The following is a 21,526-nucleotide window of genomic DNA, read 5'->3' as shown; positions in this document are numbered from 1 at the left end:
TCTTAATTTTCTGAGCTTCTGGTGGACAAAGGAGAAGGATGGGATTTTGTTCTATATTGTGCCTGTAAAGTTTACTTTGGCTCTGGCCTCCACAGCAAGAGGAAAATGCAGGGGGGGGGGGGCGGCGGGAATTGCTGCAGATTTTACTTCCTATTGATACTTTGAGAATTGCAGAGGAACAGAGATGGGGTTTAACTTGTAAGAAGAACAGATCCTGTCTCTTGATTAGGGGCTGGTGTGAGTCTACTTTGTGAGATTGTGCATCATTGCACAGTCATCAAACTCAAGAAGGCTAGTTGTGCAAAAGCTTACTTCCCAGACCCTCTTTGCTCCCTACCTATCACTAGGCAAACTATTCTTTGATAAGGAATGGTTTTTAATTGCCCAGCTATTAGATACAAGATTTCTTAGTGCCTTTCTTGTAGATGCATGGCTATGAGTGCTTAAGACTTGTCCACTGCCTCAGTCAATAAGAACATGAGAGTGGGCTGTTGAGAGATACAGACAGTGGTCCCAGGGCCCAGTGAACAATGCTGGCATCTGTTCAGGATCTCTGTATCTGTACTGTAGTGTGCACTGTCCGAATGGAATGCAGGGCGCAGACTCCAAGGGCTTTGTACTTTATTGCCTAGGCCCCTTCCAGCCTCAGTCCATGCAGCAGTATCTTCACCCTTTTTGGCCTGGTATTATATGTAGAAGCCATCTGGCTGGTCGCTGTCTCATCAGAGCATGCACACATACATTGTGCCATTGCGTGGGCACTGCATGCCATGTTACCTCACTCATGTTCCATCCATCGCGCCACATTGCCATTTGGTCTGCTGTGCGCATGTGCAGGAACTCTCTTCAGCTGTGCAATAACTTCTTACCCTGCTCCCTCCCCTCCTTATGTTTGATCTGGTAGGCATGCGTGATCATCCTCCCATTCCAGTGACGGACCTCGCAGACAACATCGACCGACTGAAGGCCAATGATGGGCTGAAGTTTTCCCAGGAATATGAGGTGAGCCTGCTTGGGTGTTTATCTTGGATCTGTATTGTTCAAGACTCAGGGGTTGGCAACCTGGTGCCCTCCAGATTTCTGGACTGCAACTCCCATGAGCACCAGCCAGAGAGTTAATGAGAGTTGTGATTAAGAACGTCTAGATGGCACCAGAATGGTTGCTTTTGTCCTGGACAATAGTTTTGTCTGCAGCTCCTCAACCCAACCTAACATTGCAGAACTTACAAAAGAATTCTGCCCAGAACTGCCCCATATGCTGGAAAAAATTGTAAAATGTAATGTGTGAACGGTCAAGTGCAGACTTGTTTTGCTTCCAGTATACAGAGAAATATAGATATAGATTCTCACATTATGTTTTGCACACTTTGTGTTAGTTATTAATTATATTGGAAAACGTTACACTTTCAGTACCCTCTGAGTGCTGTTTATGCTGTGATGGAGGCCAAAATAGTGGTATTGAGAGGCCAGGAATTATTGTGGCTCTTGCAGGCAAACTCCTTCTCTCCACGATGAACCATTTACTAGGCAGATGATTAATTTGAAAAATTGCTATGTTGGAAAAAGTTCCCTTGTAGCTATTAGAGTCACAGTAGCAGGATAAATGTTTTCCTGTGCTTGCAGCATGCCCTGTAGGGCCCACTTCAGCTGTGAGGGGTTTAAATCATAAATAAAACTCTTCTCATATGTGGAGAGGGGGAGGATAAATTGAGGAAGTGTCCTTTTCATGCATTATTGGTCCTGCTTGAATTGTTATCTTCTTTTGCCCCTGACCTCCCCTTGCAGCAGCATATCTCCCTTGATTCAGGGGATGTGATACAAGCATTGCCCAGAAGGCAAGATTATAGAGGCCAGGGAGAAGCATTGGCTGGCTAAAGGCTAGCATGTGAAAGAGGCACCAAAGCCTAGCAAGCTTTGGAAAGACTGTTAACCACACACTGCTGATCCACAGCATTTACAGTGGTACCTTGACTTACGAAGTTAATCCGTTCCGAAGGCGCGCTCGTAAGTCGAAATCTTCGCAAGTCGAAGCCGCCATCGCGGAACGGAAAAGAACTTCGCAAGTCAAAAAAACCGCATTGAAAACCTCATAAGTCGAGGTAATCGTGCCGCCGCTTTCACTTCGGAAGTCAAAAATTTCGGAAGCGGCAGCCATTTTTTCGCTTCCGGAGGTCATTCAGAAGTCGAAAGATGCGGAAGTCGAGTCGCTCGTACGTCGAGGTACCACTGTAGCAGGGAAGGACACAAAAAAGGAGTATGTTTTCCAGGAACTCCCAGCTAGGTGAGTGCTCATGAGCCTGTTAGCCTGCCAGGACCCAAAATCCCACATGCAAGCCCATTTCTAATTAGGCTCTTGTTTTCATAGATCATTGTGACAGGATCCTTTTTTTTCTGCAGTGTGGTACAAAAGAGGACCATGGGCAGCGTTAGCTACAATAGTATCAGGGCTGGTGGGGGTGCTGAGTGTTCTCGCTCTTATAGGGGGCCTCAATCACACTATAAAGAACACACCATCTCTTAAAAGTGGTCATTAGATACAATTCTGACTTGCAACCTTCCAATCCCTCGCTCTCAAATTCCAGTTTCAAGTAAACATCAGCTGCATTTACCATGATTAAGTAGCTATTAAGGAAGGAACTAATTTTAGCATATGGATTTTTCTTGGGGATTCTGCTGCCTTGTACCCCTTTCTGAACCATTCATCTTTGTTAAGTCCAGGGCAGGCTGAGTAACAGGAGAGGATTTTCCCACTAGCACAGGGAGAAGGCGTACTGAAGCAATACTCACTCAGAAAGTTGGAAAATAAAGAAATAACCCTTTATTTTATTTTTTCCCTTTTCACTACTGGAGAAAATTTGAACTTTCAGGCCTAGGAAGCACTTTTGATACCACAGGCACTCTGTTAGGGCCATGGCAGTGTGGTGTGGAAGAAGAAATCTGGAATAGTAGGTAGATGATTCAGGAGCAGTCTTGTTTATGAAAGCTGAGTAGTGGAAGAGCAATGTGGGGGTATACAGAGACATTGAGAAGGCATTCTGCATCACAACACAGATCACAGTTTTTCCTCTCCCAGACAACTCTGCCTAATCCTGTGAGTTCAAGAACCCAGCTAATTGAACTGGGTTTGCAGCTGGCTGAAGCAGCAAGAAGGAAAGGGGAAGCAGTTTGGATCAGCCCTTGAGGCTATTTGTGCGCTCATTAATTTGGGTAGAATTGCATGTTACGTTTCTCACACAAACCTAGCCGCAAAACCACTGCATAAAGGACATGCTCAAAGCCATAGGTAATACAGAGGTCTGCATACTTAATACTTCAGCCACATGGATGGAACAGCATTAGGAGTACCTGCTCAGGGCAAAACCTAGCTCATGAGCAAAATAAGAAACACTACAGTTCCTAGCCTCTACTTCAGGACCTCAGGGGTAGTAGTAGAGAAAGTGTGGTCAAGCACTGTGCCAGCAGCCTGCAGAGGGTGTAGCTGCGCTAGAACTGCGAGCAGGAAAAGGATTTGCCCAGCAAAACAGCTGCCTGGTGCTGCCAGTGCTGGTTATGAGCCCTTATGGATCTCAAGCCAGTGTGTCATTCTCCATGTGACTTGCACAGACCGTGAGGAGTGGAAGTGGCTTGCTCATTGTTGCTCTTGATAGGTCTGGATGTCAAACCACAGAGAGAGCATCTTTAGCTCCTACAGCACACTGAACCTTGGAGAGAATTTACAGCCAGGGATTAATAGAATTAAATAAGCACAATCACGCCAGCATGTTAATTATTTATCTACACTCTTGGCTGTGCTAGAGCAATGCTTGTATTTGAGCTCCTCCTGTTGGACTGTTGCCTGTACTGCAGACAGGCTGTGCCCACAAGATACCCAAAGCAGGTGGTCTGCCAGACTGTGGATAAATATTAGGCAATTTTGAGGTGGGGCCAGTCTTCCTCCTCGGCTCAGTGTGTGAGCAAGTGAGATTCCTTCTGTCACTGACTAGAAAGCTGGAGTGCTTCCTCCTTCTCCTTCTCCTTCTCCTCCCCCAATTGTCACATGCAAATAGGAAGCAGATGCTGTGTGTTGCGCAGTAAGTGAATTAGCTAGAGCTCTTTTCCTTGTATCTGTCAATGAGGTGAGAAGACTGCAGCTGCTGCTGATGATGATGATCCTTTCTAGGCTTCCACGTTGCCCCTTCTTTTGGGTTCAAAATATATTCAGGTCTTTGAAACAATTGCAGCATCATGAGCTGACAGATACATTCACTGGAATGTTATACAGTGGTGAGGAACATGTTTTAGCTTTATTGGCCTGCCATGTAATGTGTTGGCATGTATCTGTCTTGGGAGACAATGGAGGAGTGCTCTTTTGAGGGTGAAGTCAAACCGTAGGACACTTATAGCACCTGCTGTGGCTGTAGAGACTGATATGGGAGAGAGATGTTGCAGCTGGGGCAGATGAAGGAGTCCAGCAGTCATTCCTCCCTGGTCACTGCTATGGATAGACAATCTGACTGCCTCCAAGCACTGCGGTCATCTGCAAGGGATGTTTTGTTTGCAGACATCTTGGTCTGCTAACAGGCCTGGTGCCTGAAGCCAGCTCCCCATAGAGGATGTCCTTGGGGACCCTGCTGTCTTCCATTCTGTGGACACAACCAAGCCAATGTAGACATGTCTGAGACAGGAGTCTAGTTGCTTGTAGAACTGGTCCCTGGTCTGTATGTCAGAGCACATAGTGGGAGTGTAGATGCTCAAGAAGTTAGCCGGTCAGGAAGTGGTTGAAAAGCAGAGGGAAAGCAAGCATTCTGAACCCTCTGTCAGGTGTTGTATTGCAGGCAGATGGGAGTTCCTCATTGCAAAGCCTATGCCACAAATACGTGGTTCTTCTGGGTTCCCTTCTTGCCAGAAGAAGGTGTAAGCTCTTCTCTCTGAGGCAGCCATTTGAAGGGAGTCTGGTCTCCTGTAGAGTGGCAACGGCAGTGTTGAGCATTTTCAGCTCATAGTCAACGTTGGCTGTCTTTCAGGTGTTGTTGACCTGCAGCAGGTCAGTGGACAAGCCAGGACACATAGTCTTGGTGTTCCAGCTTGCTAAGCGCAAGAGAGTTTATTTCTTTTTTGCCTGGTGCAGTTGTTTGGTCTGCTTGTTGAGTGACACCCAGCGAGACACAATGATCTCTGCCACCAACCAAGGCAACTCATAGAGCTTGCGCCAATAGGTTGAGCTTACAACTCATAACTGCTGCCTCCCGTGTTGTTTTTGCTGTGTTTGCAGCACAAAAGTGATTTCACTGAAGTGCAAGCCTGGGCAATGTTTATGGGGGTCCTGGGCTGCCCAGATGACAAGACCTCCGTCTTGGCCTCACTGTTGTGGTCCGAAGGAAAGCAGAGCAATGCATTTGGCACCAGCTTGGCTGTGGGAGTTGTCGAAAAGAGGCCATTCAACCGGAAAGATGCCATCCAACCGTCTTAGAGGCTCCTCTCCAAAGTTGTGTAGGTTTTACTACCTAGGCTGGCCATGCTAAAAGAATATCTCATGGAAGCAGGCAGAAAGAACCTCCAGTGAAGACCATGGATGGTTGGCCTACTCCCAACATTTCCAGGCATTTCATTCTCTGATCAGTTAATGGAGACCAGGTATACCTTTGCCATCTACAAAAGCAGTATCTACACTTAATTATTGGACTGTTGTGAAGAGCTGTTAACCTATCCCTGCCTCACTTTAATCACGTCAGCATAGTTAGTAGGTGGTGGCTTCAATGCTCCAAATAGATCAAAGAGGGCAAAACTACAGGCCGTGGAGCATGTCCTTCTGTATATGTGTTGTTGTAGAAAGAGGATGTCCTGTTTCACTCTGAATCATTTCCTTATACACCTTAGAGACTCCTAATGATTGTAGATTTTGTCTCTTGCTTCACCTAATTCTTGTCCCAACATCCCCATTGCAGAACCAGAAATATCACCCAGCATTTTTGGCACTCAGCATTTCCTTCTCCTAATTCTATTCTGCTGGATAGATTTACGATTCCCAGACTGCCATGCACCCTTCCTTATCTGGGAAGCCACAAAGAAGTCAGTTACTGAAGAAGCCCTGCAGATTGTGCTTAGCAACCACCTGCTAAGGCAATATGTTCATTGTTGCCCCTTGAAATGATAATGAAAGACTAGCAAATGCTTCCAAGCATCTGAGCTGCATCTTTTCCAACTCTTCCTTTCCAACCATCTGCCATAGCATTAGAACCTATCAGACTCTCTAGCAAGGTGCAGATATTTAGTTGTATGATGATGGTTACAGCTAGAAAAGAGCAGCATTGCTTGTCCCTCACTGTATCTCCTTTCCCTTCTCCAAGTATCCTGCCATGCCTCCCACTTCCAGAATCCTCCTTGGCCATCTGACTACCGAACCAAGACCCCACTGGGGTTTGCTAAGAGACTGCCTGTCACTTTAAGAGCTCAAAGCAAGTATGACAGCAAGTGTGCAGTAGCAACACCTCCTGCCCTGCTAATTAATTTGCTCACCCTTCTCTCTTGTCCGCTGTAGAAAGCAGAGTGCAAGTAAGGGAAGAAATCAGTGGAGCAGGAGGTACACAACTGCATACTTGGTCACTGCCATCAAGCTCCTGTGGCAGCGAGTGACTTTTGGAGGGTGAGCTCCTCATAACTCAGTTATCCTCAGTTGCTTTCCTTCCAGGCATTCTTTGGGCCCATCAAAACTACATGCAAGTTCCCACAGCCATATCTGCTTACTGTGCTGCAATATGTCATAGAAGTTGGACGTTTTCTTTTCAGTGACAGAAGTGACTCTGCAATTTGACACATTGCCAGTGATTGATTCAGAAGCCATTCTTTTCCCATTTAAGAAGTTTTTTGACTTTGTATTGGTCAATGGCTGTGTTAACATGGGTGCTGCCATCATTAATACTGCACACTGGGAGTACACTAATGCACTAGCTTGCTATGGCTATGGTTATGCTACAGCACTGCCTGGAGTTCAGGGTTTAGGAATCATAACCTCTTGATGGGCACAGCAAGCATGCTGAAGCCAAACCATGTAGCCAACAAGGTTTGCATCATCCAAGCCTGCTAAAAAAGTAGAGACATTCTCTAGCTGTGCTCCTGCACCTTTAACAAAAGGAACATTATCCTTTCAGTCATTGGACCTGCCAAGAAAAGCTTCACCTGCTGAATTTCTGCTGGCCATACAGGAAATCTTCCAGGAAAAAAGTTGACAACTCTTTATTCAAATTGATATCTGTCCCCCTCCCTGCCAGAAAAATCCCACCCCATACATACACGCTGCTGTTGCTGTCTTAGATTGGGTAATGTGAGGTTCTTGTTGGGCCCAAATTGCAAGAGTGAATGTGCACATCCCAGTATGCCAAAGCTGTTTTACCCGTGGACAGAGGAGAGGAGTTAGGTAACAGTGGGATGAGCCCTTTACTTGGTGTGGCCCATCTGAAAAAACTGCTTGATGGGTTTCAGCTGCATTTCGGGCACCTCTCTTTCTCTGCCTTATTTACTCAGTAGTTGCCCGCCATTAAGGGGGAAACAGGTGCACATTAATTCATCAGCAGAGTGTAAATTAAATCATTTCACTTCTAAACAAGTCACTCATTTGCAGGCGTATTTAATTAGCACTTCTTCAGTGCCAGGTGGATGCTGCTTTTCTCACCTGTTTGCCCTCTTATGGGGTCGTTGGTGATAGAACATGGGAGATTTTTCACTTCCGCATTGCAGAGCAAGACAGTTGCTGTAGTGGTACTGCTGATGCTACACTCTGGGGGATTGGGTGAAGCTATGCCATCCTCGCCTTTATCTTCCATGTCATTGCAGCTGTCTCAGTGCGACAGACTGAGCAGAGGTGTGTTTTGTGTGGCAAGGCCTCCAGGAGGGTTCTGAAGGCGGCTTTTAAGGAAAGCTGGGGGGGGCAGTCTAACCTACTGTGGAAGAGAGTTCCACAATCTTGGAACAACCACCGAGAAGGCCCTCTCTTGTGTCCTCACCAAATGCACCTGTGAAAGTGCACTGCTGCCCATTCATCACTTGGTTATCTTACTAGTGCAATGGTGTGTGAGAGGGGGGGGGTAGACATCTTCCTACTTGTTTGCTGAGGATATTACCATATTTATTGAAATGTGGCCTGAAATATAATATTAGGCTTGGAGTGGGCTATATTTGCTATGCTTGTCTTGAGCTGTAAAAAAATCCTGCCAAGACACAAATGCTTCCCTACTATTGATTTATTGCAAAGAGAGGTAATTTACAAAAAAACACAAATGGAATTCTTCTCTGCTAGGGGGAAACAAAAGACATCTGGGTGCCAAATGGACATGTCCAGGTAGCTATGGACCAGAAACCTGGCTTGTTTCTGTTATGTGGGACATGTGCTTAGTGTGACTTGAGCCCTAGCCTTGAGCTGCAGAGAGCTGGGCTGTGTCTACTCCTGCCACTTTGCACTGCACTGCCTGCTTATTACTCTGATAATAGAAGATTATAGGGTTCCTGTTGGAAACGTCTATTTACATCCTGCATTTCCCAAACCACCTATTAGCAGTGCTGTGATGTCATATCCTCCCTGCTGAGACAGTGGAAATCTCTTTTGTGTGCCGCATTGCTCTTCTTTGAAAGGAATACCCATTGCCACTGAACCTAACATGGGATGCTGTTTTCCTGAAAGGCCTGTGAAATATCTTGGACTTAAACCTGTCATTCCTCCAGGTGAACCAGCCCATGTGTGTTTTTGTTTATGACTGCCTCAGCTGTTGCTCCTGTAAATGCAGTGGGAGGAAAGCCCTTAGACAAGGAGACTTCCCAGCAATGGTTGGGAGGAGTCAGACTAGGGGAAGTGCCAACACTACCTATACTGAGCTGCTTTCACTTTGTTGCTCATGTGCATTCTACTATTCTATAAAGTGCTTGGTCTGGTTTCGCTCAGACAGTTTCATCTGCCATGGCTGTGCCTGTGGGAAACTGAAAAAGCAGCTCTCTGTCCATTGCAGTCTGCATCATAGAGGACTGTTACTTAAATTGCTGTGTCAGGCATGAAAACAGATCGCATGCCAAGTGTTAACTGGGTATCACAATCGGGTGTTTTAAGTTTTGCAGGAGAGCAGGCAGTAGTTGCTGACCTAGTCCTGCCAACTACACTGAGAATTGTGGCAAAAACATTAATCAAAGCAGACTGGTGCATTGGATACATATGCCTGGATGGGAACAGCTTCTCCAGCATTTGCTCCATGAACCCATGTTGAAGATGCAGGTTTGAGTTCTCAGCTACTCAGAAATGAAGGAACTTGTACATAGAATCATAGAGTATGATCCAGCTGAGAGAGATTTCTCTGGCTGAGCCTACGTAAGAGGAACCAACTGCTAAAATTCCTATTTAAATTCCACCTGAGTACTTCTCCACAACCTGATGTTTCCCGTAGAATGCAGGAAAGGAACATTTACTCTGCAGTCCTGTACTTCTGTAGAACGATGTGGGGTGTTTTTCCTTCCTTTCATTGCTCTTTAGTTTTCTGGCAGTTGCACATTTGACTTACTGTAAAAAGAATCTCCCTTTTTACTAGTAGCTCTGGTTAGCCTGGCAAGGTAGATATCACTGTGGCAGAAGGAGGGGGAGAGGACTTAAGCATTCAGGGATTTGGGTCTGGTTTAAAAGCCAAATTTATATGGTGAGCTGCAAAAGGGTCTAGGTACCAGAGTGGTTGTATCTTTGCTGCAGAGTACTGTGGGGAGGAATTTGCAGGATTGAAACAACAATTGGAATAAATTATTAACTCTTAATCCACCCACAGTGCATGTTCCAAGATGCTTTATTCCCAGATGAGTATTTGCCACATCAAGTGGTGGGAAAGCAGCTGGAGAGGTTGCAAGGAAAAGGTTGATTATATACACACCATTTCCTCCCTACATATCATGCCTCACTGGTGTGCAGAGAAGAAAGAGAGGCTTACATTAGAATCATAGAGTTGGAAGAGATCTTTGAGATCATCTCATCTAGCCTGCTGAATGCACAATTTATAATGCATGATTAAACTACAGCACTTCTGACATACTTACTGAAATACCTCCAGCAAAGGAGAACCCATCACCTTCCAAGGCACTCTGTTCACTGTCAAAACAGTTTTTACCATTAGCAAGTTTCTCCTAATATTTAGTCAAAAAATGCTCCCTTACGATTTTCATACAATGGTTCTAATCCTGCCATCTGGAGCAACAAAGACTCATCCTAGATGCATGTATGCCACCAAACAACACTGTTCATGTGTAAGAGAGAATATATCTACTATACATGTTTGCTTCTGTCCTCAAGCTTATTTTTAAAGATATTTCAGTATTTTGCCCAATAACGCCTCTAAGACAGTTGGGAGTTTATTTTTTCACTGGGCACAGATTTGCAGAGATGCTGCACATCAGAGGATTTATTCATGAGACAACTTTCACCAACTCAAGATGAATCACTGTTTTTGACTTTTAGAGAATTCACACAGTGCAAAAAGTATTTAATTGCTGCATTGATTATAAAGGGCCAATTCAATTTTGGGGGTTGACTTTCAAGATAGGCAAGCCTTCTTTTTTCTTTATTTCTTTTTTCTTTTTATCTGCCCAGACTGAATGTGCCGATGGCAAATCAATCTGAAAGCTGATTCACAAGATCTCGCATATGAAACTTTCTTTCCATACTGTTTTACATTCTAGGGTGGCTGGTGTTTATTTCGGAGTTGAAAGGTGTACATGCACACATAGAAGTGTGAAAGCTTGTAATCATGCCATGGATTTAGAGAGGCAGAAAGCACTTGTGTTTTAGCACTCCTTTTCTCCTCTTCTTTGTTGCAGTCGATTGATCCTGGGCAGCAGTTCACCTGGGAGAACTCCAACCAGGAAGTGAACAAACCAAAGAACCGCTATGCAAACGTGATTGCCTATGACCATTCACGTGTCATTCTGACCTCCATTGATGGTAAGTATTGTTAGCAACACCTCATGCTAAAAAAATTATCAGTGCATCAGACCTGAGGTTCAAATCCCTGTTTCATGTGATGTCAAGTAACTGTACCGTGTTCCAGCTGGCAGAATAACTTAGAGGGTATCGTTCTGGTGGACTCAGTGACCCAAAGAGTCCATGGTTTCCTTACTGGTTTTTTCACTGAATCACTTGAACACATTCTGAGAAGCCTTGCAAATCAGCCTTTAAACACATTACCATTCTAGAAGCTTTTAAGGAAACAGAACTCAAGCAGCCCATCTCTGTCAACAGTCATATCTGGAGTCCCATCTTGGCAGCTTTTGCAGGCATTGATGGTTGGAAGGAGGTACACTTGGGTCTTGGTACTCCTCTGAATCTGCTGCTTAATAAAGGCTGAAGACAGACAATAGCTTCTTCAGAGAACATAAGACGAGCCTGCTGGATCCAGCCAATGGCCCACCTAGTTCAGCATCCTGTTTTACAGTGACCAACCAGATGCCTACGGGAAGTCCACAAGCAGGATTCAAGCACAAGAGCCCTTTTCCTTCCTGTGGTTTCCAGCAACTGGTATTCAGAAGCATTACTGCTTCCAACTGTGGAGACAGAGCATAGCCATTGTGGCTAGTAGCCATTAATAGCCTTCTCCTCCATTATTTGTCTAATCTTTTAAAACCATTCAGGTTGATGGCCATCGCTACCTCCTAGGGGAGAGATTTCCATAGTTTAACTATGTGCTGTGTGAAGAAGTACTTTCTTTCTTTCATCTACAGGTGGATAGCTGTGTTGGTCTGCCATAGTCAAAACAAAATAAAATAAAAAATCCTTTCAGTAGCACCTTAGAGACCAACTAAGTTTGTTCTTGGTATGAGCTTTTGTGTGCATGCACACTTCTTCAGATACACTGAAAGATACTCGGAAGTGGTGACTTCCGTTTCAGTGTATCTGAAGAAGTGTGCATGCACACAAAAGCTCATACCAAGAACAAACTTAGTTGGTCTCTAAGGTGCTACTGGAAAGAATTTTTTATTTTATTTTGTTTTTTCTTTCATCTGTCCTGAATCTTCCAACATTCAGCTTCATTGGAGGTCTGCAGCTTCTGGTGTTATGAGACAGGAAGAAAACCTTCTCTATCCCCTTTCTCCATGCCATGCATATTTTTATAAACTTCTATCATGCCACCTCTTACTCTCCTTTTCTCTAAACTTAAAAATGTAAAATGCTGCAAGCCTTCTTGAAAGTTTGAGTGATCTTTGCTCCCACCCTTTGCATGGTTTACTCCTTCCATTTCACCTCTGGTAAACAGGTTTGCAGGGTTTTGTCCAGTTTCAGAACTGGAAAACCCGTTTTATCAGTGAAAATCGGACAGAAGTAAAGTGTGCTCTAGGGGTGGAGAACATTTCCAGACTACAGGCTGTATTCTCCCCTGGACAACCTTTCAGGGAAAACATGCCAGTACTGGGTGGCAGCTGAAGCAAAAATGGCAGAAGAGCAAATGTTAATGTTTTACCTTTTGTACACCTGACTAGTTACACACACCCCTTTGTATCCTCCACCCAGGCATGCGTAAGGCATTATCAGAGTTCAGTGACACATTCCAGCCAGGCAAAAACACTCAAAGCGAGTGTGACACAGGGTCAGTGAGGGGCATGCCTGGGGAGGGTGTATGGCAAGGACCAGGTGGAGAGGTTTGGAGGGCTGTGTTTGGCCCCCAGTCCTGAGTTTCCCCACCCCTGGAGTACATCATAGGAAGCCTCTCCCCAACCACTTCACATCTCTTAACAACTATTTCCTGTAGTACAGTCTGTTTCCACTACCAGCATGGTCCAGGATTCTGGCTATCCCCTTGTCTTTTCAACCCCTGAAGGTGCATCCTGTTCCTTTGTCATGCAGGTGTTCCTGGAAGTGACTACATCAATGCTAATTACATTGATGGCTACCGGAAGCAGAATGCCTACATTGCTACACAAGGGCCTTTGCCAGAGACACTCAGTGACTTCTGGAGGATGGTATGGGAACAGCGCACAGCAACTATCGTCATGATGACCCGGTTGGAGGAGAAGTCTCGGGTATGGACAAGTGCAATCTTCTCTGCTGGGCAGGGATAAGTCAGAGAAATGTGGTGCATGTTGATTCTGTGTGTGCAGTGCAGCTGAGATTAGTAGCAGCCTCATATGGTACTGTGACATGGGGCAAGGATTCCTAAGTGCAGGCCTCTGAGGAAAACAGAATATAACATTATAGACAAAGATGGTACTAGGATTTTAATGCCAACCTGACCATCAAGCATAGCCTCCCCACCCTGACCAGTTCTAGAAATCCATAACTGAATACTTTTTATATCAGATTCCAACAGCCTAAATGAGTGATGTGACATGGGGGGAATGGTAATTTCTATGGCTGTTTCTGATGGAGTTTTTGCTTCATCAATGAATCATGGTGAGAATCTTATCCCATAGAGCTACATACAAAGAATAAAATCTCAGCATGGCTTCCTGTGTGAAACAGTGGCTTGGCAGGCAGGGCTGTGGAGCTCCTCTCTAGCCTTATGCTCAAAGGCATAATGCAGATGTTCAGTGGCATTCAAAATGGGAGGAAGGAATCGGAACCATTGTGGCAAGTCCCCATTACCTTGCTGGACCCAACTTCCATTCATTAGAGGACAAGTTTCTATACAGGCAACAACTCCTCATTTATGTGTGATGTATTTGCACACAACCACATGTACAAGCAGTGCTGGGAACTCGGAAGATGAACCTGGAAATATGGAGCTCCCTGGAGAGTCCTCCTGGCTCATGAGGAGACCTTCCCCAGAGCCCAAAGAGGACCTCAATGTGAGCTGGAGGGGCAACAGGGCTTGCTCAGCTGATGCACGGGGAAGTGGCAACAGTGGCTGTGCTGCCCCACATGTCAGCTGTTTGGCGAGGAGGTTGAGCAACTCAGTAAAGCCCCATTGCCCCTCCAGCTCGCAAGGAAACCCTCTGGTGGGTCTGGGGTGAGTCTCCATGCAAGCCACTAGGATTCTCCAAGTTGCTCCCTGTTTTACACAATTTCACGTATGCATGCAGGGGCCCAGAATGTAGCTACTGCATAAATGGAAAGTTGCTTTTTAGTATGATATGTGCTGGCAAAGGGGTGGGGTGGGGTGGAGGCTCTTCATGCATAGGCTATTGTGCAGATGGAGGTCAGACATAACAAATAGTGAGATCTTAATTCAATCCCTATCCCCATGTTTACTCTTTGAATGTGCACAGTGATTTATGGAGGGTTCTTTCACTCCCATATAGCTGTGCCCTTCCCAGTTGCCTGGGTGTCACTGAGCTTAAGATGCATGTGTTTAAAGATATCCTCAGAGACATGGATTTCAGTTTGGAGAACCTTGGGCGGAGGGTTCCCCAGAAAGTACCATCTTTTGTAGTGAACATTTATGCTCACAGAATATTTTATGTTTCCATGCCAACCACAGGGCAGGGAGATGTGCACTTGGACTGTGGTTTACTCGTCTCTTTAGTCAAATAGACTTGAGTCAGGAGATTGGAAATGGGGAATTTGCAGAGAGGGAAGTAGCTGAATGAAGTGGGGGTGATGTATGTGGAGGGAGAAAAAACAAACACAGGCATGTATCCTTCCTTGCTTTGCTGAGTTTTATTGCTGAAAGCAGAACACCAGTGCTTTGTTGTGATAAGAGGACAACAGAAGTCAGTTACAGAGAGTGCAATAGGGACCAGCCTATGCTCCGTCCTAGGCAAAAAGGAATCAACCCCAGATTCTTGTAGAAAAAGCTTGTCAGTATTGATGGATGGGGGGTACCTGTTAAATGTATCTCCCCCTGCCCCCTTAAGCATTCAGGCAGCAGTGTGAAAGGAACCTCCTTCATCGTGGATTTGCACAGCTTTTGCTAAGTCTTTGTCAGTGCCTAATAAGAAATGCTAGGCTGGATCAGACCAGTGGTCCATATAGTTGACTTCCTGACACTGCCCCCACCCCCAGATATCATAGACATTTTTACAAAGTAGGAATGAAAATGAGAATCTGTTCTCTGTTGATATTCTCCCACCATCTGACGTAGTGGTCTTTTATGTTTCTTTCCTTCCCATATTTTATCTAGCCTGATTTTAAAACAATTTGTTCTAGCTGCATAACAGCATTCTGTAGCAAAGTTTGTTTAACTAAAAAACCATTCGTTTTAATTTCAATGAATAGCCTCAAGGTTAATGATAATTTCCCCTTGTCATTCTTCCTATACCATTCTTGATCTCTATCCAGCCCCTCCTCAGTAATGTTTCCCCCCCAAAGCTAAATAACCCTCAAAACCTTTTTCCACAAGGATGATTGACCTGTTGTGTTTTCTTGTCCTTTTCTGTACCAGCTGCTGTTCTATAATGTCCCTTTTTTGTGGGGAGGGCAACCAGAGTGATATGCAATCACCCCAAACACTGCCATGTACATAAACGGATACAGTAAGGAAGAGGAGGACAGGGCCTGTTGCACTGTGTTCATTCTAGAAAAAAGCAGAGGTAGGGAATAGGTTGGTTCTGAAAGTGTTTATGAACTTAAAGCTAACCTAGTTTTCTGGGGCAGGTAATGGCTGCTGCAAACATACCAAAGTGGCGGCAACTTTGTGTGCCAAGCAACTTTGTGCATGAAGCAGTTATCCACCACCACTCCAATGCAATTCTTCTCCTTCACTTTTGTCTTGAGAGAGCTAAAATTGCGAGAAGAGGTTGGAAGTTAGTTTGCAGAAACAGTTTGCCAAGTAGACGTGACTCCATGTGCTTGCATTTAAGCAGCAGACACAGTATTTGTCTGTGGTTATTAACTGGGCCATGGAACTCCAATGCAGGCTTTTCAGTTTTAGAATAGTGCTTGCATTTAAGGTAAACATGAAATGACCCTTTTTTGTGTGTCAGAATAAATGAATACAAAGTCCAGTTTGCTCTGTCCAGCTATCAGAAGATGCTCCACAGAGTGTGTTTCTCCAAGATAACATGTTCTGTAAGGCCCTTTGGGCACTTCTCTCTCTCCTGCCTTGCTGCTTGTTGAAATGCACATTATCTCCTAGTAGCACACTTCCCTTCCTCCCCCTCCTAATTACTTCCTATGAAACGGAGGATGCAGTAGTACCCTTAAGGTGACATACTGCAGTGAGTTAGCATACCGTCCAGCCAAGTGTGGTGGGTGGGGAAGATTCACTGACACACTTGTTCCTCTGCATTGAACTGAGTTCATACCACTACCCTTTAGAAGCCTGCCTTTACTAGCAGTCATAGTATCTTCAGGGTTGAATCAGACAAAGAGGTACCTGGTGGGTGGGAGTAAAAGATTGATCTAAACCAGGCATAGGCAAACTCGGCCCTCCAAATGTTTTGGGACTACAACTCCCATCATCCCTGACCACTGGTCCTGTTAGCTAGGGGTGATGGGAGTTGTAGTCCCAAAACATCTGGAGGGCCAAGTTTGCCTATGCCTGATCTAAACGCTAGCCCAGCACTTGGGGATTCTCCAAGTGAAAGGGTTCACTTTAAACACCTCTCTGTCTTTTTCAGTGCTTGCTCAAGCTTGTCCCTTTTCTTGTCTCCCAGCCTAGGACCTTTGAGAGCAGTTTCAGATGAGTGCTAGCAGGTAGCACTTTCTCAGACCCAGCAACAATGCTGTGTGTGGGTATTGTTGCTCTGGACTTTGACCTCATGGATTTGAGCTCAGTGCTTCAAAAGGTTTCCACATCTTCTGAAGGGCAAGCAATCCGGCGGGGGGCGGGGTATCTATTTGGTGCCTTGTTATGACCTGCAGGGCCTGGCATCTTGGTCGTACATATCATACTCACCTTTCATGTTTGCATACTACATAAAAGCATATTCACTGCCTCCAAAGCTTTTGCAGTTGGCAGCAGAATCAGCAATATGTGAGTCTCCAGGGCCCTATGTGTTCTGGGGAACTGGCCCAGACTGCCTTTTCCATAGGAAACTTCCCTTGCACTATCCCAGTTTCTGCACCGCTCAATAGAAAGTGCCCTGAAGCCCAGGTATATTAGAGACCTCTCATCCCATTTTGCAGACAGTGGATCTTGGGATGTGGCCTTCCTGGTAAAGATACATTCTAAACCAGCTGTTCTTCATTTGTAGTACTTTTATTAAGGGGGTCTCCTTATTTTCCCAGCAACTGAGGGAGCCACTGGGCACTGCCAGTAGTAAATGAATTTCCAGGTTGTAAGCGTGTTCGTGACATTAATGAGAAGCGAGTGATGCCAGAAGAAAGACTCTCTTATCTGGTTTAGTGCCATCGTGCATCAGCTTCAGCATAAAATTTACAGAGCTTGAAAATGGGGCATAAACATTATGGGTAAATTTGGCAGAAAATGTGAGTGACTCTTATCTGGTCATGAATAAATAATTTTCAATTACCAGTTTGGGCTTTGCTATTAAACCCTAGGATAGAGTACTTGAAAGTTTGTTTTGTGTTTGAACATAAACACTGTAGTCTCCCCAGAGTTGGGCAGGAAAAGGGTGACATTTGCTGAAGAAGCAGTTGGACACAGCCAAACCTGCGCTGCCATTTGCTATATTAGCTGTCACTTGGGTGAGGCAGCTTACCAGTAAGCCAGACAACAGACCTTCCTTCTTGAGCACATACTTCTGTGACCTCAGGAGAACCAGGATCCCAGCTACCAGTAGCTCCTCTGCAGACTTCCCCAACTGCCCAGGAAGTTGCTTCTGACCTTAAGCAGTGATTCTGAGGTAGAAGAAGTTGCACCCCGGCAGTTCTAGGGTGCACTTAAATCTCTTATCTAGGAATGTTTACTAAGCCCACCCATTAAAATATCCTCAATTAACAGGAAGAACACCGATGATTTCTAATTAGGGTGTTGTTCCACATCCTCCATTCCCTAGAAACATACACAGCTAATAATTGAGCTTACCATTTCTTGACAGGTCCAGATGATCCTCATTCATTCTCCCTTGTAGAGGTTCTGTTGTAGCCAGGCTTTAGTTGGGAAGGAGAAATAGGTAGAGGCAGAATAGGAAGCAGAGTACAAGGGACGGATGGGTGGATAGGTGAAGCAGGATGCGGAGAGGAATAGCAGCAGACACACATGGAATTTAGTTTTTAAAATATGGAATATTTGGGCAAAGGAACAAGACATCTTCCCTGTCACCTCTCTCCACCATGGAATACAGAGAGCAATTTACATCCAGGAAAACATGTTAGTGCTTCCCACTAATGCATCTTAGTCAAATGGGAGTGGGGGAATTATTCCTTGCTGTGTGGACTGCCCACAGTGCAGTTGTAGACAGGAAGTACACTTCCAGGTCTTGGGCTTTGACAAAGAGAGAGAACTAGATGAAAATATGCTTCATAGCTTGATGTATCTCTCACATATTTGGCACCTTCCCAGCAAAGCAGGCCAATCCTACTTCAGCAGGGAGCAGCATTTTCAGCTGTCCTTTAGAGGGGCTCCTTCTAGCAAGCATACACTGGCATTTCTTCGGGGCCTGGAGAATCTCAATATAAAACCCCCAAAATGTCCATTCCGTGGCTCCGTTTGACTCTTTTCTCTTGCTAGACTTTTTTTTTTGTTCAAACTGGCTGTCTCAGTTGCCCTTCAAGAATCTACTACATCCCCACTTAGAGGATCTTCTCCCCACCTGCTGTCTCCTGGAGAGGACAGTGCCAGTGACCGTCATGGCAGGAACCCTGGCAGATTCCCAAGCAGAGGATGATAGACTGTGGCCAGGCTTCCCACATTCACCACTGAGGGGGAGGAAAAATGAGTACATTTGTCTACAGACACCAATCTTCTCAAAGAGCAGGGAAAGGACAGAAAATTACAGGGGAAGAAATTGCTTTTGAATAGACCATTTCTCTCTGTTGCACTCCCCTTGCCCATTAACATTCTTGCTCCTTATTCCTACCTTTGAGCACCAAGCATCTTGTCTTTCCTTGTTTCCTACCAGACCACCCAGTATTACTGGCCTTTTGCAGAATGAAGTAGACGGTCAAACAAAAATACCCACTTGTTTTGTAAGCCTCAGCCAAATGCAGTAAAGGTGTTTTGCATTTCTACACTACTCAGAGTGGCTCCACACCAGCCATTGGCTCCTAGCAGGGGCAATTTGAGTAAGGGGAGAAAAACAGGCTCTGAGGCATCTTAGGGGCATATGTGGAGCCCATTGATAACTTCACCCCCCAACATTGACCCATTATTTACTTTTTCTCATTGCAGGTGAAGTGTGACCAGTACTGGCCAGGCCGTGGTACAGAGACCTATGGATTGATCCAGGTGACATTGCTGGACACAGTTGAACTTGCCACATACACAGTTCGGACATTCGCACTCTACAAGGTAAAGGAGGAAGGAAAGTGTGGGCAGCCAAGGTCTTGCAAGAGCCCCCAGGAAGTATCTTTCCCAGAGAGTTGCTTGAAAGTGCAAGGAGTTATACTGACTCTTTCACAGATGCTTGAAGTGAGAGAACCCATCATCAAATACAGGCTGAAGTGGAAGCTCCATCTACACTCATTTCACTGCCAGCCCAGTCTTGCCTTATCCTGCCAAGGAGCTTACTCTTTAGTGCATCTTGGCCTTGCAGTAAAGGCCAAGCCGTGTGTTCTCATTGTGCTGGTGAACTTGTGTGAAGCCTGAAGATTAGAATGGCCTGAGGAATTCTGTCTATCTATACAGCTATTAGCCATGGCTCTCAAAGCAGCTGATAAAATACAGCAAACAACAAATCACAGTGGGCAGCCAAAAATTCAGCATGAAACAAAAATAGAACAGAACAGATTGTGAACATATTGTGAAAGGAAGTGCATGGCATGAATGAGGAACCACCAGCCAGGTGCCAGGTGCAGCCCTGAAGCCTCCAAATCTAACCCACAGCCTCCCGTCTTCTGTGTCACACACACACACCCCAGCATCATCTGAGCAGACAATAGTCTGTTTTGAAGCCTTAATGGGGGGGGGCATGAGTGTGCAGAGTTAGAGAGGAAATAATTAAACCTCCCTTTCCCATGTACTAAGGCACCACCACCCAAAGTTTCCCCCTCCCCACAGAAAACAGCCTTCTATTGGCTCAAATGAGAGAGGCTGTTTCCAAGAGAAATCTTTGTTGAGGTTGTGGCTGGGGAGGGAAGAATTAACTGCCCCCTCCCAATCTGCAATCACCATAAAGGTTGCCTCTTTCCTCTCTGGGAATTAGGCTTTCCCCCCAAGCCTAATTACTTGTAGGGGGGAGGTGAGAATTAACATCTGTGTGTGCCATGTAGGACAGTGGTGTGTATCTGCTGTGTGTGTGAACATTTGAGAGTATAGTCCTCTCCAGATGTTCAGACTGTGGCTGTACAACATGCAGGGAGCATCTACCGTCACAAAAGGCTACTTACTTCACACAGTCCTATTCCACAAGTTGGGAAGCAAAATGCTGAAGGGGCTAATGTAGCACACTTATCCCTGTTGTTTCCCCACCCAAAAAAGACTAATTGTAATTTTACCAGATTTTAAACAATTGAAGAGAGCTTTTGTCATCCATCCCTCTGTTTTGGCCCACCCACCATAGGGCTGTGGCCATGAGGTAGTGCAGCCTTGGGCTGAAACAAAGGGTTTCCCATCCCTGGTGTGCCATGAAGTGTCGGAAGGCATGGGATTTCTAAACCAGAGAAATAAGCCCACTGTCCACTGCACCACCACTAGCTGGCATATTTTGGCTTCTTCCATAGAATGGGTCCAGTGAAAAGCGGGAGCTGCGGCAGTTCCAGTTTATGGCTTGGCCTGACCATGGGGTGCCGGAGTACCCTACCCCAATCTTAGCCTTCCTGAGAAGAGTGAAAGCCTGCAACCCCCCTGATGCTGGGCCAGTGGTTGTACATTGCAGGTAAGGACTAGCAGTATAAAGGGATGGGAAGGGCCTGCCAGTCTCTGTATTTTGGCAGGGGTGCACCTGTTGGGATTTACAGTCAGCCTGGTGCTGCTGCTGCTGCAAGAGCAATGAAATCAGCATTATAGCCCTCTGCTAGCATAAGCAGCGCTTTGCAGTCAGTGCCCATCATCGCAACACGTAATTCACCATTTTTACCTGAGAAGCAACAACAATATTTTAAAAATTAAAACAATATGAGAAGCAACATTTCAGAGGGGAATTCTGGATATTTATTATATATTTATTTTATTGCATTTCTATCCTACCTTTTCCTCCAAGGAGCTCAAGGTGGGGTACATGGTTTTTCCTCTCTCCATTTTATCCTCACAACAACCAATGGCAATAATATTGATGACAGAAACCCACAAATCCATCTCACATAAAATGCAAGCATACTTTAGCATCCATAAAATGTGCAATTATTACTCTGTTATTGACTTGCTTCTATTTTCCCCCTGTACCTGAAGGCTTAGGCTAGCTACAACATATTAAAATGAACCTTCAAGGTAGAATATCTTAACTGAACCACACAGCAAGATGAAATATCCCAGCACCATGCATACACAATTCAGGAAACTGTTGTGCCTAATCTAAACTTGCTGCTCAAACATTCATATGCTGCTAACAATTACATGCATTCACAACACGAAAACGTATGGGACACCATTCTGCA

At 45.2% G+C, this 21,526-nt stretch overlaps 1 protein-coding gene across 24 annotated transcripts in view; it reads left to right on the top strand.

The window, feature by feature from the left end:
* PTPRF (protein tyrosine phosphatase receptor type F) overlaps positions 1–21,526 on the top strand; it is a 470,302-nt gene that overhangs the window by 437,932 nt on the left and 10,844 nt on the right. For all 24 annotated transcript variants that reach the window (XM_033152392.1, XM_033152376.1, XM_033152394.1 and 21 more), the window contains 5 exons: positions 905–1,002; positions 10,816–10,939; positions 12,836–13,011; positions 19,164–19,283; positions 20,654–20,808. In XM_033152392.1, the coding sequence (XP_033008283.1) occupies positions 905–1,002; positions 10,816–10,939; positions 12,836–13,011; positions 19,164–19,283; positions 20,654–20,808 (673 nt within the window). The remainder of the gene's footprint in view (positions 1–904; positions 1,003–10,815; positions 10,940–12,835; positions 13,012–19,163; positions 19,284–20,653; positions 20,809–21,526) is intronic.

Source organism: Lacerta agilis, chromosome 6, assembly GCF_009819535.1.
Source record: "Lacerta agilis isolate rLacAgi1 chromosome 6, rLacAgi1.pri, whole genome shotgun sequence".
Classification (NCBI taxonomy): domain Eukaryota; kingdom Metazoa; phylum Chordata; class Lepidosauria; order Squamata; family Lacertidae; genus Lacerta; species Lacerta agilis.
The sequence above is the reverse complement of the archived record's forward strand: the minus strand, read 5'-3'. Positions and strand labels throughout refer to the sequence as shown.